The sequence below is a fragment of the Carcharhinus amblyrhynchos genome, chromosome 15 (assembly GCF_965287045.1).
Source record: "Carcharhinus amblyrhynchos chromosome 15, sCarAmb.v2.hapA, whole genome shotgun sequence".
NCBI classification, from domain to species: domain Eukaryota; kingdom Metazoa; phylum Chordata; class Chondrichthyes; order Carcharhiniformes; family Carcharhinidae; genus Carcharhinus; species Carcharhinus amblyrhynchos.
This window is the reverse complement of record NC_137338.1, coordinates 31,444,130-31,463,027: the sequence shown is the minus strand read 5'-3', so window position 1 is coordinate 31,463,027 and position 18,898 is coordinate 31,444,130. Positions and strand designations below refer to the sequence as shown.

Sequence of the window (18,898 nt, the reverse complement as noted above, 5' to 3'; positions counted from 1 at the left end):
GTCCGGCGGTGCAGGCGTTTCGCGGAGACAGCCCCTCGGGTCCTGAGAGGCGGCGGCAAGATGGCGGCGCCCAGCGAGGAGCTCCTCAACTGTCAGGACTTCTCCGAGTTCCAGGTGCGCGCGCGCGGGGCAGTGTAAGGGGGAAAAGGGGCTAAGTAGGGGGCCGCCGGGCCGAATCGCCGCCGCCCAGGGCCGCTCGCGCTGCCGGCCTCCCCTCTCAGCGGGCGCCAGGTGCCCGCGCGCGCGGCTCGAGGAGGCTGCGCCCTTCAGCAGTCTCCCCCTCCCCCTCTCCGGGTTAGGGGCAAGCGGAGGGACTGAGCGGCCGCGGCCCGCCGACCGGATTCAGCAGCGGCTTCCACTGGGAAGGGCCGCCGCCTGCTCGAAATTCCAGCGGGCACCCAAGGCCTTTGGACTTTACCCTCCTCCTTCCCCTCCTCCACGACGAGCTGAGTGAATGGCCGGGGCTGCGCAGTTTTGGATTGTTTCATTAAAAAAAACTTTTAAAATATAATATACATTTTAGAAATATTACATCGAGGTCACTTCTTGTCTGGACCTGGTAGCACTCGGATTTATTACACTTACTCCCTTTGCAGCAGGCTACAAGTGGGAAAGCAGGAGTATCCGCTATTTCCTAACAAATCATTACAAATGATTGTTCGGTACTGAGTTTAAAAGTTTCCCAAGTGTCCAGCAGACCTTCAGAATACCTGATGCAGGATATTAACTATGATCAGCCATGAACAAAATGATTGGAGGAGCAGGTTCGAAGGGTCAAATGGCCTACTCCTGATTTCTGTATTTCTAAACCTCAAGCAACGTGAAGCCGTCTGTTAACAATGGTCTTATATCCCCCACCTTCTGCATACTTGAGAGTTGGTTTGCTCCTTACGTTTCAATTATACAACCATTTAAGTAACAGTGCATCTCAGAAACGTTGATCTTGACTTGTGAATTGCCTGTCCCACTGGCAGGATAGACGGCCTTAGGGGTGGTGAGATAGTGGTATATATACCAGAGAGATTGGCTCTGGGAATCCTCAAAATTGACCCTGAACCCCATGAAGTACCGTCACATCAGGTTAAATATGGGCAAGGAAATTTACTGCTGATTACCATCTACCTCCCTTCCTCAGTTGCTACATGTTGATCACCACTTGGAAAAAGTCTGAGAGTAGAAAAAACATGAAATGTATTCTAGGCGGGTGCTTCAATATCCATCACCAAGAGTGGCTCAGTAAAACCATGTTACTGAGCTGGCTGACTCCTAAAAGACCAATCCTGCAACAGGTGGAAAGGGAACTGTAAAGAGGAGAAGCCTGCAGGATATCATTCTCACTGATTTATCTGTCACAGATCCATCTATCCATGACAGTAGTGGCAAGAGTGACCATCGCATAGTTCCATGGAGACCAAGTTCCCTGATCACTTTGGAAATACCTTCCATCCATGTGGTGCTATCACTGTAAATTTAGAAAGTGGAAGCAGCATACTGTACACTGTTAAGTAATCCTAGAAACAACAGATCAGATCAAAATGCTGCAGTCTTTGATTTGTGAATGGCAGTGGAAAATTAAACAACTAAACAGAGGAGCAGGTTCCACAAATGTCCCCATCCTCAATAATAGTGGAGTCCAGCACATCACTGTAAATAACATGCCTGAAGCATTTGCAAATATCCTCAGCTGGAAGTGCTGAGTGGATGATCCACCTTGGCCAGCTCTTGAGGTTTCCAGCATCACTAATGGTAGCCTTCCATCAAATCAATTCACTCCACATGATATCAAGAAGCTAGATATAGCAAGGCTATGGGTCATGACAATATCTCAGCTGTATTACTGAAGACTTGCACTCCAGAACCAGCCATGCTCTTAGCCAAGTTGTTCCAGAACAACAGGGATCTAGATAGGCTGAGCGAGTGGGCGAGGACCTGGCAGATGGAGTACAATGTTAGCAAGTGTGAGGTTATCCACTTTGGCAGGAATAATAGTAGGAGGGATTTCTATTTAAAGGGTGAAAAGCTGCAGCATGCTACAGTGCAGAGGGACCTGGGGGTCCTTGTGCATGAGTCGCAAAAACCCAGTCTGCAGGTACAGCAGGTGATCAAGAAGGCAAATGGGATGCTGGCCTTTATAGCAAGGGGGATAGAATATAAAAGCAGGGAGGTCTTGCTGCAACTGTACAGGTCACTGGTGAGGCCACAGCTGGAGTACTGTGTGCAATTTTGGTCGCCGCACTTGCGCAAGGATATTTTGGCCTTGGAGGGAGTGCAGAGGAGGTTCACTAGGCTGATACCGGAGATGAGGGCGTTGGACTATGAAGAGAGACTAAATAGACTGGGTCTGTACTCGTCGGAGTTTAGAAGGATGAGGGGGGATCTTATAGAGACGTATAAGATAACGAAGGGGATGGATAGGATACAGGTGGAGAGATTCTTCCCGCTCAGAAAGGACAGCAGGACTAGAGGACACAGCCTCAAGATAAGAGGGGGGGGGGACAGTTTAGAATGGAGTTGAGGAGGAACTTCTTCACTCAAAGGGTGGTGAATCTCTGGAATTCTCTGCCCGTTGAAGTGGTGGAGGCTACCTCGCTAAATATATTTAAGTCACGGGTAGATAGGTTTTTGGGAGGCAACGGAATTAAGGGTTGTGGGGAGAAAGCGGGAAAGTGGAACTGAGCCACTTCAGATCAGCCATGATCTTATTGAATGGCGGGGCAGGCTCAAAGGGCTAGGTGGCGTACTCCTGCTCCTATTTCTTATGTTCTTATGTAACAACAATACTGGCATCTGCTGGCAATTAGGAACATTGCTCAGGTATATCCTGTCCACAAATAGCAGGATAAATACAAACTAATCCAACCAATTACTGCCCCATCGCTGTACTTTAAGTCATCACCAACGTTATGTTAACAGTACTATCAAGCGGCAGTAACCTGTTCACTGGATTCTCCACTCCAGACAATCAAAGCTTTGATCTAAATGTAGATAAAGGACTAAATTCCAGTGAGGAGATTAGATTGATTGCCCTTGACACAAGACCGCATTTAAGATAGAACGTAGAACATTACAGCGCAGTACAGGCCCTTCGGCCCTCGATGTTGTACCGACCTGTGAAACCAATCTAAAGCTCATCTAACCTACACTATTCCAATATCTTCCATATGCTTATCCATTGACTATTTAAATGCCCTTAATGTTGGTGAGTCCACTACTGTTGTAGGCAGGACATTCCATGCTCTTACTACTCTCTGAGTAAAGAACCTACCTCTGACATCTGTCCTATATCTATCATCCTTAGATGTCAGTTTAAAGCTATGTCCCCTCATGCTAGCTATCTCCATTCAAGGAAAAAGACTCTCGCTACCCATCTTATCCAATCCTCTGATCATTTTATATGCTTCTATTAAGTGACCTCTTAACCTTCTTCTAACAAAAACAGCCTCACGTCCCTCAGCCTTTCCTCATAAGAACTTCCCACCATACCAGGCAACATCCTGGTCAATCTCCTCTGCACCCTTTCCAATGCTTCCACATCCTTCCTGTAATGCGGTGACCAGAACTGTATGCAATACTCCAAGTACGGCCACACCAGAGTTTTGTACAGCTGCCACATGACCTCATGGCTCCAAAACTCAATCCCTCTATCAATAAAAGCTAACACATCATACGCCTTCTGCACAACCCTAGAGTAGCTAAGAGTAGTGGGCGAGAAGAGGATTGGGAGAGGTTTAAATGTCAACAAAGATTGACAAAGAAGTTGATAAAGAAGGGTGGGAGAAACTATGAAGCTGGGCTAGCGCTTAATATAAAAAAGGATAGCAAGAGTTTTTATAAATATATAAAAAGGAAGAGGCTGGCTAGGGTGAACGTTGGTCCTTTAGAGGATGAGAAAGGGGACCTAGTGGTAGGGGATGGGGATATGGCTAAGGTATTGAATAACTTTTTTGTTTCTGTCTTCACGGAGGAGGACGTGAATAATTTGCCGGGTGTTAGCGATGGAAAGGTGGTAGGACTGGAGGGTCTTAATGACATTACTGTTACTAGAGAGGCGGTGCTCGACAGACTGGAGGGGCTGATTGTGGACAAGTCCCCAGGACCGGATGGAATGCATCCGAGGGTTCTGAAAGAAATGGCGGAGGTGATAGTGGATGCCTTGGTGGTTATTTTCCAGACGTCGCTGGATTCCGGGAAAGTGCCGGATGATTGGAAAACGGCTAATGTTACGCCGTTGTTTAAGAAGGGTGCCAGGCAAAAGGCGGGGAATTATAGGCCAGTTAGTTTAACGTCTGTGGTAGGTAAAATGTTAGAATCTGTCATTAAGGAGGAAATTGTGAGGCATCTTGAAGGGAATTGCTTGATAGAGCAGACGCAGCATGGTTTCATTAAAGGGAAGTCGTGTCTGACAAATTTACTGGAGTTCTATGAGGATGTGTCTGGGGCGGTGGATAGAGGAGAGCCGGTGGATGTGGTCTTTCTAGGTTTTCAGAAGGCGTTTGACAAAGTACCTCACAAGAGGTTATTGCAGAAGGTCGAGGGACATGGAGTTGGGGGTAGGGTGTTAGCGTGGATAGAGGATTGGTTGTCAAATAGGAGGCAGAGAGTGGGGGTCAACGGGTGCTATTTGGATTGGCGGATGGTGACTAGTGGAGTGCCCCAGGGGTCGGTGCTGGGGCCTCAGCTATTTACCATTTATATAGATGATCTGGAGGAGGGAACCGAGTGTAGGGTGTCGAAATTTGCTGATGACACCAAGATTGGGGGAACGGCAAATTGTGCGGAGGGTGTGGAGAGTCTGCAAAAGGATCTAGATAGGCTGGGCGAATGGGCCAGGAAATGGCAAATGGAATTTAATGTTGGCAAGTGTGAGGTGGTCCACTTTGGTAGGAATAATGGTAGGAAGGATTATTACTTACGTGGCGAAAAACTGCTGCAGGCGACGGTGCAGAGGGACCTCGGGGTCCTTGTGCATGAGTCGCAAAAACCCAGCTTGCAGGTGCAGCAGGTGGTCAGGAAGGCGAATGGGATGCTGGCCTTCATAGCGAGGGGGATTGAATATAAAAGTAGGGAGGTCTTGCTGCAGCTGTATAGGGCATTGGTGAGGCCGCAGCTGGAGTACTGTGTGCAGTTTTGGGCGCCGCACCTGCGCAAAGATGTTTTGGCCTTGGAGGGAGTGCAGAGGAGGTTTACTAGGCTGATACCGGAGTTGAGGGGGTTGAGCTATGAGGAGAGGCTGAATAAACTAGGCTTGTACTCGTTAGAGTTTAGAAGAATGAGGGGAGATCTCATTGAGACGTATAAGATGATGAATGGGATGGATAGGATAGAGGTGGAGAGACTCTTCCCGCTCAGAAAAGACAGTAGGACTAGGGGGCACAGCCTCAAGATAAAGGGGGGGTGGTTTAGAACGGAGTTGAGGAGGAACTTCTTCACTCAAAGGGTGGTGAATCTCTGGAATTCTCTGCCCGTTGAAGTGGTGGAGGCTGCCTCGCTAAATATTTTTAAGACGCGGGTTGATGGGTTTTTGATAAGAGAGGGGATTAAGGGTTATGGGGAGAGGGCGGGAAAGTGGAACTGAGCCACGACAGATCAGCCATGATCTTATTGAATGGCGGGGCAGGCTCGAAGGGCTAGATGGCCTACTCCTGCTCCTTATGTTCTTACGTTCTATCAATCTGGGTGCCAACTTTCGGGGATCTATGCATATGGACACCAAAATCTCTCTGCTCATCCACTCCACCAAGTACCTTACCGTCAGCCCAGTACTCTGTATTCCTGTTACTCCTTCCAAAGTGAATCACTTCACACTTTTCCGCACTAAACTCCATTTACCACCTCTCAGCCCAGCTCTGCAGCTTATCTATATCCCTCTGTAACCTGCAACATCCTTCCACGCTGTCCACAACTCCGCCAACTTTAATGTCATCCACAGATTTACTGACCCATCCTTCTATGCCCTCATCCAGGTTATTTATAAAAGTGACAAACAGCAGTGGCCCCAAAACAGATCCTTGCAGTAGACTGCTAGTAACTAAACTCCAGGATGAACATTTCCCATCAACCACCATCCTCTGTCTTCTTACAGCTAGCCAATTTCTGATCTAAACCGCTAAATCACCCTCAATCCCATGCCTCTGTATCTTCTGCAATAGTTTACCGTGGGGAACCTTATCAAATGCTTTACTGAAATCCATATACACCACATCAACTGCTTTACCCTCATCCACCTCTTTGGTCACCTTCTCGAAGAACTCCATAAGTTTTGTGAGGCACGAACTACCCTTCACAAAACCATGTTGACTAACCCTAATCAAATTATTCCTTTCTAGATGATTATAAATCCTATCTCTTATAATCCTTTCCAAAACTTTGTCCACAACAGAAGTAAGGTTCATTGGTGTATAATTACCAGGGTTGCCTCTACTCCCCTTCTTGAACAAAGGAACAATATTTGCTATCCTCCAGTCTTCTGGCACTATTCCTGTAAACAATGATGACCTAAAGATCAAAGTCAAAGGCTCTGCAATCTTCTCCCTAGCCTCCCAGAGAAGCTTAGGATAAATCCCATCCAGCCCAGGGGACTTACCTATTTTCATACTTTCCGGAATTGCTAACACCTCCTCCTCATGAACCTCAATCCAGTCTAGTCTAATAGCCTGTATCTCGGTATTCTCCTCAAAAACATTGTCTTTTTCCTGTGTGAATACTGACGAAAAATATTCATTTAGTGCTTCTCGTATCTCTTCCGACTCCACGCACAACTTCCCACTACTGCCCTTGTCTGGTCCTAATCTTACGTAGTCATTCTTTTACTCCTGACATACCTATAGAAAGCTTTAGGGTTTTCCTTGATCTTACCTGCCAAAAAATTCTCATGTTCCCTCCTAGCTCTTCTTAGCTCTCTCTTTAGGTCCTTCCTGGCTAACTTGTAACTCTCAAGCGCCCTAACTGAGCCTTCACGTCTCATCTTGACATAAGTCTCTTTCTTCCTCTTCACAAGAGATTCAACTTCTTTAGTAAACCACAGTTCCCTCACTCAACCACTTCCTCCCTGCCTGACCATTCATCATCTTATACGTCTCAATGAGATCTCCCCTCATTCTTCTAAACTCTAACGAGTACAAGCCTAGTTTATTCAGCCTCTCCTCATAGCTCAATCCCCTCAACTCCGGTATCAGCCTAGTAAACCTCCTCTGCACTCCCTCCAGGGCCAAAATATCCTTGCGCAGGTGCGGCGCCCAAAACTGCACACAGTACTCCAGCTGCGGCCTCACCAATGCCCTATACAGCTGCAGCAAGACCTCCCTACTTTTATATTCAATCCCCTTCGCTATGAAGGCCAGCATCCCATTCGCCTTCCTGACCACCTGCTGCACCTGCAAGCTGGGTTTTTGCGACTCATGCACAAGGACCCCGAGGTCCCTCTGCACCGTCGCCTGCTGCAGTTTTTCGCCACGTAAGTAATAGTCCTTCCTACCATTCTTCCTACCAAAGTGGACCACCTCACACTTGCCCACATTAAATTCCATTTGCCATTTCCTGGCCCATTCGCCCAGCCTATCTAGATCCTTCTGCAGACTCTCCACACCCTCCGCACAATTTGCCTTTCCCCCAATCTTGGTGTCATCAGCAAATTTCGACACCCTGTACTCGGTTCCCTCCTCCAGATCATCTATATAAATGGTAAATAGCTGAGGCCCCAGCACCGACCCCTGGGGCACCCCACTAGTCACCAACCGCCAATCCGAATAGCACCCATTGACCCCCACTCTCTGCCTCAATGGGAGAGGGGATTAAGGGTTATGGGGAGAGGGCGGGAAAGTGGAACTGAGCCACAACAGATCAGCCATGATCTTATTGAATGGCGGGGCAGGCTCGAAGGGCTAGATGGCCTACTCCTGCTCCTATTTCTTATGTTCTTATGTTCTTATGACCAGTACATACTTATCAAGGACATGCAGTCCTTGAACAAGCTCCAGATTTCAATTGTGCCCATCCTCTGCAGTTTCCTTCCACATCCTATGCATCCTAAATCTCACCTAATGGCATCATAATTTCCTTTCCCCCAGCTATAACTCTTGCCCTGTGGCATATACCTATCCCTTTCCATCGCTAATGGTAAGAGATGGAGTAAAAAGTGGACCTGTGGGGCTCAGAGGAATGAGATGTGGAGCGAGATTCTCTGGCTAATCACTCCGGTGGGATTCTTCAGTCCTGCTGCAGTGGACTGAGATTTGGCCAAGTGCCAAGTTCTCCATCCGCGCTGACAGCGGGGTGCAAAGGGCCAGAGAATTCTTGGTAAATACTGAGAGACTGTTTTCCCCCGATCAGAGAAACTCAAGTGAATGGCGAGGCGCTGGGGTCATTGTCTCACTTTATCCTGTCAGCCATTCTGGGCTGGCAGATTAAGAGAAATATCTTCACTCAGAGGCCAGTGGTTCATTGGAATTGTCTGTCCAAAAGAGCTGTGTGCTCAGTTGTTGATTTAAGGCATCAATCGAGAATTTTGAACTGAGGGGAATTAAGGAACGTGGTGATAGTGCAGGAAAGTGATGTTGAGGTACATCAGCCATGATCTCACTGAATTGCAGAATAGGCCAGAAGGGCTCAACGGTCTCCCGCAGCTCTTTATTACATCAGTGACGTATTTTCCATAATGCATCAAGAAGGGAAACAGACATGTGGGAAAACCACCCCCTGCAAGTTCCCCTCCATCCTGACTTGGGAACACATCACCGTTCCTTCACTGTCGCTGGGTAAAAATCCTGGAATTTCCTCCCCAGCAGCACAGTGGGTATGTCTACACCTCAGGGACTGCAGCGGTTCAAGAAGGCCATCTCGCCATTGCCTTTTCAAATGGCAATTGTGGGGGGGCAATAAATGCTGGCCTAGCCAGCGACACCCACCACCCGTGAACAAATAAACAGAAGAGTTTTTAGTGACTGGACAAACAAGACAGCTTTCTGGGTGAGACACTCCAATTGGACTGCAGTGGCTCAAGAAGGTAGTTTATCATCACCTTCTCCAGGGCAGTTAGGGAGCTCTTTTTGTCCAACCAAATCAACAAAATCAAATTAACTTAGGGCCAGGGCAGTTAGGGATGTGTAATAAATGCTGGGTTAGCCAGCAACGCCCACACCCCCGAATTAAATTTTAAAGGTGTGGTCTCATAAACACCCTGTACAAATGTAGCAACCTCCCCCTTTCATTTAAGTGCATGAAACTCAATTTAACCGTATTATTAATGCCAAACACATTTCTTTGTGCCTTTCAACAGGATGCCCTGCGGGTGATGCGGCAGATTGATGATAGGATAGTCCATGAATTAAATACCATTATCCCGACAGCATCCTTCGCTGGGAAGATTGATGCAAGTCAGACATGCAAACAGCTTTATGATTCTGTAAGTGATGTCCTGTTTCTCCCATGTTTGTTTGTTGTGGAGTTTTAGTTTTTACTCTGTGGTTGGTGTTATCTAAGAAGCTAGAAGCAATCTTGAAATTCGATTGTAAAATCTAACTCACATTGTACTGGGCCAATTATGTTTGACCAATAACGTGACAAATTTCTTCTGTCGGAATCTTTTCAAAGCTTTGCAAACCACAGTAGTAAATGTATAACCTTACCCTTCCACCGAGACGTACCAAATAACTCCTGAAACATACTAAGCTCCCAGCCCACCTTACAATTGTCTATTTCTAGATTTTGGTCACATTTTAGCCAGTTGGTAAGAAGTACACAAAAGTAACATCTTTTGAACTTCTCTGAGTGAGTACTGCCTGCAAATATTGACACACTCCACTAGATCGCGTTCTAACCTGTGCAAAGGAATGTCAGCAGTCATAAAGAAAAATGGTACTCCCAATCAGAAATGTTCTTAATTTGGATTGTTTGGTATACACAATAAAAAATAATATGTCAGTTAGTCACCAGTTAGAGCAATCTGCAATCTGGGAGCTCTCATTACAGCCCAAGAGTTCTATTCCTTTTCTCAACTTCATCTCCCCTCCAGATGGGAAATCCAAATTCTGATTGTACAGCTTAAACCAATAGACTGCATTACCTACATTGAATTATTTAATCAATTGGTATGAGCAATAGCCAATCAATTTTAGAGGTGCGTGTGCTAGGAAGAAAGATGTATTTTTAAACACTCTGAGACCTCAATTAAAACTTATGAACAGCAGTTTTTACGATCTCCATAGAGACCAATAACCTTCCAGTCTCCGGCTGAAATGAAAACAATCACACAAGACTTCAAGTTTTAAAACTTTTACTGTAATAAACAAAGTAAAAGTAACATTGACAACTTATCCTGTAAACTATACAAAGGTTTCCCCATTTAACTTTTAAACCAATCAAAAATCCCCTGCCATGGTTATGCTTTATGCTGTCACCTAAGTGGACACACTATTTTCCCAGAACTAGTCCAAAGCTATCCTTTGTTCCCAGTGGTCTGCTTCCTTTCCCTTTCCCAACTGGGTAACTTGTCATCCTGAAACTTACTTTCACTGTAAGGGTTGAACTGGAGATGTCTGCTTTCTCACCCAAGCAAGGTGAACCTTCCTCAGAAATTTTGTTTCTCTAATCTGAGTGCATTCTATGTCATGTACAATAGGATGAGCATTTTCTTTACTGAAGTATAGGAATAGTTGTCTCGATTCCCTGTTCTCTGCCACTCGGATGACTGACTTCGGTCCGTCAGGTTCAGTGATATCTTAGGAAATGCTATGGCTTGATACTACAATGGCTTGCTAGGAACTCTTTTGCTCTCAAAGCCCATCTCCACATCAATAAGAATTGCATGGGCCTTGTATCCAAGTAGAAATGCTAATTAACTATCCTCTTGTTCCCCTCCTCTATTTCAGTTTGGAATTAAAAATACAGTTTAAAATATTATTGTTTACAAAACCTGACGTTCCTAACACCTCCCATTGAGACTTGGAGACTAACATTCTACCTACAGTCAGCACACATGCTCTTGCCATTGTCGACAGCTGTGAACATCTTGTACCTCCTTAGCAAATCTCTTGACTAGGGGGTTAATGTACCCATAGCAATCAAAACACCTCAGCCTGTTGTCAGGCAGAATTCTGAATCAGTCACATACACCCTCTTCATTTCTCCATTTTGCCTTAAGTTAGAGAGACAACCCCAAAACTTAGCAATGTTATAAATGTTGTGTTTGTAACACAGCTCTTAAATTATCCACTTTCAAATTACACCCTGGAATATCTCACTGAGTTGTGTCCAGGTGGGAGGGGGTGTAAATATGTGCTTTGCATGTTTTTCTTTCATTAGCTGTTAATGCTGTTGGCCATGTTAGTTGATGTCTGTTAATTTTTTTAGAATATATTAGTTAATAGCTTTCTGGCTAGCACATGCTTTATGAGAATGAACTGGACCTACAGTAAAATCACCGTGAATCTTACGTGTGTATTCATCTCTAAATATATGGGTGTTGCATTGTAAGCTGAGAAATTCCACATTTCCACTATAAGACATGGACCTCAGGTGCTATGTTTGAATAGTCAAAGTCCAATTTGTGAGACACTTGACCTTGTTACGGTTATAGCTGTCTTCATTTCATTGATATTTAATTAAGCTGTATGAGAAAAGTCCTTACAACCCACAAAACCTTTATTTAAATCCTGATGAAATATAAACCTATTTGGCTTAATAGATCTGAGTGAAATGAGCTTGCTTGGATAGTTTACAGTAATTTTCTGGCGCAACATCATCACCGATTAAATCTGGCAGAATAACTCAGAGGCATTAAAGTTTACTGCAATCAGAATGGACATGTGATATCTATGCCAGAGGATACATTTTTCTGTTGTCATACATTTGATTGGGGCACCAGGAAGAAGTTCACTCTGCCTGGACTATACTCGGGCAGCAAACTATTTCAGCTTCGCAGTCAACATAGAAGAAGACTAATCCATGCCGTACCTGGTCATCCACTTACACTCCATGGTTACGAATAATAATGTACCACTTCAGCTCACCAACAAATTCTTCTGTCACAGTAGCATCCTTTCACAGAATGAATGCAGATTGGAAGGTCCATCCCTGCTTTTGGCAAGCTCACATAGAGACTCTGAAAGGAACTTGGAGAGTTTGTCTGCCACCAGACTAGTTAGGAATGATTTAGCATGCTTGTCACATCTGGTCTGAAAACATGAAATTGTCTGAATGAGACAATACCAGAATTATCATAAGATTCACCTAAAAATTATCGGCAACAATTTTTTTTTAAAGTTACACCAAATTATGCATAAAGAATGACCCCATTTCCAATTGTGGTTCCAATTTTAAAAAATCTTTAAACTGCTTATTGTATTTTTTGATCAGAATTCTTGCCTATTTGTTTGGGTGGAAATATTTACTAATATCTCAGTCTATTTTCTGGCACTGATGTTGAGGCAATTATTTAATTGGGCAGAACCAGATGGAAGATTTTAAGATATTACAAGGCTGGTAAATTTTGTATACCTATCTTCCTCTTTTTCTTTTCCTTTTCTTGTTTTTAGCTAAAACAGGCACACGCTAGTAGGGAAAAAGCCATAAAGAGCTGCATAAACCAATCCTCTGGTAGGGTGAACAAACTACGAGAAGAGAGAAATAAAGACATGGACAATATAGCACTACTAAAACGACTTCGAAAGGAACAAACAAACGTAAGGCATGCATACAATGATATCATCCACTCCAGAATTTTCTTCCTTTTGAAACTCTGTCTAAATAGATATTTTCTGCATGGATCTGGCAAACTTGCTTGTTTTTTTTTAATAATTAACACAAGAAGCTTAAAACCAAATTGCATCCTTGAAGTTTTGCTTTGATGTGGAGATTGCTGCTGACGTTCTTTATACCATTAGCATTGCCCAGTTACCAGGTAATAAACTGCAGGTATGAGTGTACTCTGTTGCTTAAGTCTTGGAAAGGACTAGATACTCTGTTGACCAGCTTGAGCTGTTAAGAATAACATACGTATGCAAGTTTTTAATTACTGAGAGTAACTTAGGATTTTAAGGATAACTTAGCTTTGGCTTTATTTTTCTGTTAAAAGAAACTGTTGTTATTTTCCCTCTAAATGAATGGAACAAAGTTTTTGATAGCAAAGCTCGCCTTGCTCAACTATTGGGATGGCACGGTGGCACAGTGGTTAGCACTGCTGCCTCACAGCGTCAGGGAGCCGGGTTCAATTCCAGCCTCGGGTCACTGTCTGTTTGCGCATTCTCCCTTTGTCCGTGTGGGTTTCCTCCGGGTGCTCCAGTTTCCTCCCACAGTCCAAAGATGCGTGTGTTAGTTGATTGGCTATGCTAAATTGACCCTAATGTCAGGGGGATTAGCAGGGTAAATGAGGTTTACGGAAATAGGGCCTGGGTGGGATTGTGTTTGGTACAGACTGGATAGGCCAAATGGCCTCCTTCTGTTCTGTAGGAATTCTATGACCTCTCTGGAAAGTAGGCCCTAGGGAGTACATTGAAGTTGGTAACTGCTCATACTAATTTTTTCCTTCATTGTTGTGGAGATGTTCCTGGTCACTGCTCCCCTCGCTTCAAGGCTCAGATCAGTAACTCAAAGATGGAAGGAGGTGGCAAGTGCAAATCTTTGCCATTCTGCTCTTCTGAAAAATGTACTGTACCTGAATTCTAATTCCAATATTGAGTTCCACTTCACAATAGCAATTCACAATTATAAGTTTTATTAGTCATAAGTATGCTTACATTATATATTTGTTACTTGCAACTTCTTTAACAAATTAAGATTGATATGTAGGGATTAACAATAAATGCTGGCCCAGCCAGCGACACCACGTCCCATGAATGAATATAAACTACACATGTTACAGAGCTGAATTTAAGGGGGAGGTGATGCCAGTGGTATTTTCGCTTGACTATTAATCCCAAAATGCAGCTAATTTTCTGGGGGCCTGGGTTCAAATCTTACCATGGCAGTTGGGGGAATTTGAAAATACTTGAAGTTAAGAACTACTGATAACTATGAAAGTTGTCAAAAAGATTGACTATAATGGCATTTTGTGCTCAGCAAGTTGGGGAGGCGCTGGCATTGTGATATTGTCACTGGACTAGTAATCCAGAAACCCAGGGTAATGCTGAGGGGGGAGTCTCGGGTTCAAATCACTTCCATTGATTTCAATAAAAACCTAGAAAAAGTTTAATGATGACAATGAACCCATTGTCAATTGATTTTAAAAAACCCATCTGGTTCACTAATGTCCTTTAAGGAAGGAAATCTGTTGCCCTTACCAGGTCTGGCCTACATGTGACTCAAGATCCATAGCAATGTGGTTGACTCTTAAATGCCATCAGTGATGGGCAATAAATGCTAGTCCAGCCAGCAACACCTACATCCCACGAACAAAAAAAATGTTGGAATTCAAGACCTCATTCATGCCTGGAACAAACTGCAGAAAGTAGCTCCCTAAGAGTGCTTTGTTTTAGTTTTCTCAAACTTGATCAGCATTAAACTTGATTAGCACTTTTTAAACACCTAAATAGTAAGATCAGATTGTAAAATGACAATGTTGTTAATGAAGGAAGCTGTCCTTCCATTTTACAGCTACAAGGAGGTATGGTGTAGTGGTATTGTCACTGGACTAGTAACGCTCAAAAGCAAAATACTGCGGATGTTGGAAATCTGAAATAAATTCATCTCCACCCTCCCTTCCAAATATATAATTCACCATATTCCTATCTCTCTTCACATTGTAAATAGGGCTCAACTGTTAGCATTTTGAATTTGGAAGAGAGAGGAGACTACAGAGGATGGTGGGGCGGGGTGGGGGGGGGGCGGTGAGGAAAAAGTGCAAAATCTTAAGATTTCTATAGCACTCATTGCCTACAGGGAATTTCCCAAGGTGCTGATTAAGAGTGGACAAAGAATTAAAAAAAGACTTGCATTTATATTGTGCCTTTCAAGACTTCAGGATTTCCTCAATTAAATGAAGTACTTTTGCAGTGTAATGGAGTTTCTGTGTGGTGATCTGAAACACGTTAAAATGTGTGATCAACGTTTTTTTAATTGTCTACAGAAATGGTGATATCTGTGTTGCTGTAAATGGATTCACCTGAAAACTTCTAGCTATTTCTTTGTATTTAGAAGTTAATTGAGCTGATGTTTATAAAATTATACTTTTGTGGATGACAGTTGGGGAATTGAGTGCACTCATGTATCTCAACTTCAGCCCTGCCCTTGTAATTTAACTATTATACGATAGTTTCTAGAAGGGCATCCTTGTCTATTATACTCCTTTATTTTGCAGAACCTTTAAAAAAGGATTATATTACTTCAGCAACTTTGCACATTTTTTTGGGAGCCTCCAGTAAATTATGCATACATGAACACTTGACAATATCTGTAGTGTGTTTTAATTTAAAGTCAATGTGTGTGTTGTAGAATATTCTGCGTTTCCATCATAAATATTCTCTCTATTTATGTTTCAGTTGAAACTGATGCAGTCCGAATTAAATGTTGAAGAAGTTGTCAATGACAGAAGTTGGAAGGTATGGGCTGTTCTTGCATTTCTCTTTATAGCACTTATATATTGGAAAACTGGAATTTTATGAAAACTCCTCATACAAAAAAATTATGCAGGCTGCTTAAAAGTGGTTCTTCGTTGCTTAGGTCAGTGGTTCTGAAACCTTTTTGGTTGATAGGTCCCCATTCAAATGAATCTGTAAACCGTCCCCTCCTCATCTGAATTGTACTATATTCTTTTTGCGCATTTATATTTTTGAATGTGTCCTGTTAAAGGACTTGCATGAACTGTTACCAAGCTGTCTGATATAGTGAAGATTGATGTGGCTAGTGATACAGAACTCTTATCTTCACTTGAGTTGAAAGCCTGTTAGAATTTTGTAAGTTTCAATGAGATCCCCTCTCACTTTTTCAGCACAGATCCGCTGTGGTATCCCACACCATCTCTGCTTCCTGTCTGCTGTCGCGCATTCTATCTGTCTCCGGTCACTACCCACAATCCCATGCACTTTAACTTTACATGTAGTCTGCTGTGTGAGACCTTGTCGAAAGCCTTCTGAAAGTCTAAGTAAAACACATCCACCAGTTCTGCCAGGTCAATTCTACTAATTACATCCTCATTCTGTTCTCTGGATGTTGGCAATGCAGCTAAGATCACTTTTCTTTCCCATTCCTATCTTCGCCAGATGGTGGTGGACCTTCTGCCTGATCTCCTACAGTTCTTTAGGTGATGGTATTCCACAGTGGGATTTCGTAAAGCGTTGAAGGAACTAGAGCCAGGAACAATAAAAGAAGAGTGGTATACATCAAAATTAGGGTGGTTTTTGGCAACAGAGGAACCTGCAGATTATGGTGTTCCTATGTTGTTACTGCTCTTGTCCTTTTTGTTGGTTATGACACCAGCAGTGCTGTTGAAGTGTCCTTGTTGCAGTGTGTTCTGTAGTTAGTGTGTATACACATTTACAATACTCCACTGCTAGAAAAGCGCAATATTGAGTTTAGTGGCATGGGTGCCAGTCAAACAGATATCTTTACTCCAGATGGTGGGGAGCTTTGAATATTGCTACAGCTGCATTAGTCCTGCTGGGTGGTAAGTATGTTATCAATCTCCTGACTTCATCCTTGTGAGGTAGCTTTACATGATTAGAAGGTGGACCACTTGTTGCAGAATAGGTTGCCGCTGCCCTGCATGGTGCAGACAGTGTTGACGTGACTAGTACAATCCAGCTTGTGGTCAGTGATGTTGAGGAATTCAGGATAGGTGCTATTCAAGGTGTGGGACGGTGGTTAAGTCTTTCCTTGTTGGAAATGGTCACTTCCCAGCCTTTATGTGGCACAAATGTAAGCAAAGGCCTAGAAGTTGTCTGCCTCCTGCCATGGACTGCTTCATTATCTAAAGAGTTGTGCCATTGATGGCAATTTATTGCACCACAATCATTACCTTACCTAGTTTATTAACTATCACAGAGCAGGCCAAGAATTGAACCTCAACGCTTCACGATCTGTAGAACTCAGTTCCATGTTGAGCAATGCACTTCCTAACTGAAATATAGGTAAAGGAATTCATTACTTGTTCTCCAATCTCATAATTTGTGAAAGTAGTAAATAAGAATTGGTAGACATTTGAAGTAATTTTTTAAAACATATGTTTTAAACTTTTTAAAGGTCTTCAAGGATCGCTGCAGAGTTCATTACAAGCCTTCTAACAGCCTGTGACGCTGAAGCATTGACAACAGACCAACCCCTGTCTACCTGTGGCTTATGAAGAATGAATTGAATGATAGTTGTTCAGAGTAAAGTGCAGTGGACCATTGCAGGGACCGTTTATAGCTATAATATGTACGGATTTTGGATTTAATGGACCTTTCATTATGGGGGAAACGAGCAGTTCCAGTAATCACTTAAACAGCCCATAAAAATGGATCTAATAATGATGTACGTTTGCTGTGAGCTTTTCAAAACATAATTATCTGTTTTGAATATCTTAGATAAGACAGTTTCATGCACGGTTTAAACATTTTTTTAAATTGCATATTGGAACAGATCATGTCAGTTATTGCAAAGGAACGTACCTGGAAGGATCTGTGTTTTCATTACCTCATCTACAATTAGCTTTTTCCTTTGTTGGATTACTAGACAATTTTGGTAATGTCACAGCAATCCTTTTTATCTCACTTAATTTGCCCAACCTGAAACTTAATTTGCAATAAAAAGGAAAATTTAGTTCAATGGTAGGTCGCAGTTTTTAAAAATTACTGCCTTCCTTCTGAGCCTGACCCTTCCACTCGTAATCCCAATGGAATTGCTACACTGTCACTCAGAACTATCTTGACAAGGTGAAGTGAAAGGAAATATTCGTCTGCCAAAACTCTGGGGCTGTTCAGTTTTAAATCTGATAATCGGGCTGATATGTAGCACATTTTACAATGGTTAAGCTGCCCATTTATAGCAGCCTCAGATCGTAAGAAAATCCTAATTCAAACATTAGAGTTTGACTGACCATTCTTTCAGAATCTGAACCTATGTGACATTCAGACTAGGAATTAAACGATTAAATACTTGCAAGTTAATTGTAAATGGCATTTTAACATATAAATAATGTTGGATTAGAATATTTTGCAAATTTTCACTCTAGCTATCTCATTTCCATTTCAAAACATTTTAAAATTATGTACATACAGGTTAAAGTGTGAGGCACATTTTTGTAAACATCTCCATTTTTCTCAATGCAAAAATTGATCTGGTTCAATTGGAAAAAAAAGTCAATCCTCACTTATCTATTCCATACAGTAGAGGGGGAGAAACTTCTTCTTTGGGCATGATAATCTATATCTACCATCAATGTAGTTTCTTTTAAAGATTGCTGGGAGGTGTGTTTGTGGTGGTGGTGGTGGTGGTGGTGGGGGGGGGGGGGGGGGGCAGGGTGGAGGTGCTCAGATTTATTTTTTCTTAACTGATGTAAAATGCCCAGGTGGCATCAAATTTTCCCTCTGATACTGACTGAACACTGATTAAAGCAGTTATTCTTTCTTGCAACAAAAGTATTATGACCGGTTCAAAATATAAAGGTATCTTTCAATCATTCCTGCCAACTACCTTATTCATTTCTAGTGTCACATCATGGGCGATTATGGTCTGCTTAGTTTTGGTTCGGGTAGTGTTGTTGCCTTATGTTGAAGATTTTCCTCCATTGAAGAGAAACAAGACCTCGGGGGTGAAGTAATTCTTTCACTTTTCTGCTTTCACTTGTTATGCCAAAGCCACTCGGAAGCTCTTTCCAGTAAAAATTGTCCTATGCATCATTCTTCCTGCAAAGCGGTGATACTTTAAAAAATATCATGAATATCCACTTTGGGTAAAGGAATATTGATGCTATCTTTATCACTGCATTCAT

General features: G+C 43.0%; 1 protein-coding gene across 1 annotated transcript; it reads left to right on the top strand.

Annotated features, from left to right (window-relative positions):
* The first annotated feature begins 1 nt into the window (after position 1).
* On the top strand, positions 2-18,392 carry mix23 (mitochondrial matrix import factor 23). The gene is made up of 5 exons (XM_080203737.1): positions 2-114; positions 9,275-9,400; positions 12,531-12,677; positions 15,471-15,530; positions 17,170-18,392. The coding sequence occupies exons 1-5, from the start codon at positions 61-63 to the stop codon at positions 17,218-17,220; spliced, it is 438 nt and encodes a 145-aa protein (XP_080059863.1). The 5' UTR covers positions 2-60; the 3' UTR covers positions 17,221-18,392.
* Positions 18,393-18,898: the final 506 nt, after the last annotated feature.

Excerpts from the sequence above, each read along its gene's own strand:
- mix23 (XM_080203737.1), top strand. The coding sequence starts at position 61 with ATGGCGGCGCCCAGCGAGGAGCTCCTCAACTGTCAGGACTTCTCCGAG. Across the intron at positions 115-9,274 it reads AGGACTTCTCCGAGTTCCAG|GATGCCCTGCGGGTGATGCG; the intron begins GTGCGCGCGCGC and ends GCCTTTCAACAG. Across the intron at positions 15,531-17,169 it reads TCAATGACAGAAGTTGGAAG|GTCTTCAAGGATCGCTGCAG; the intron begins GTATGGGCTGTT and ends AACTTTTTAAAG.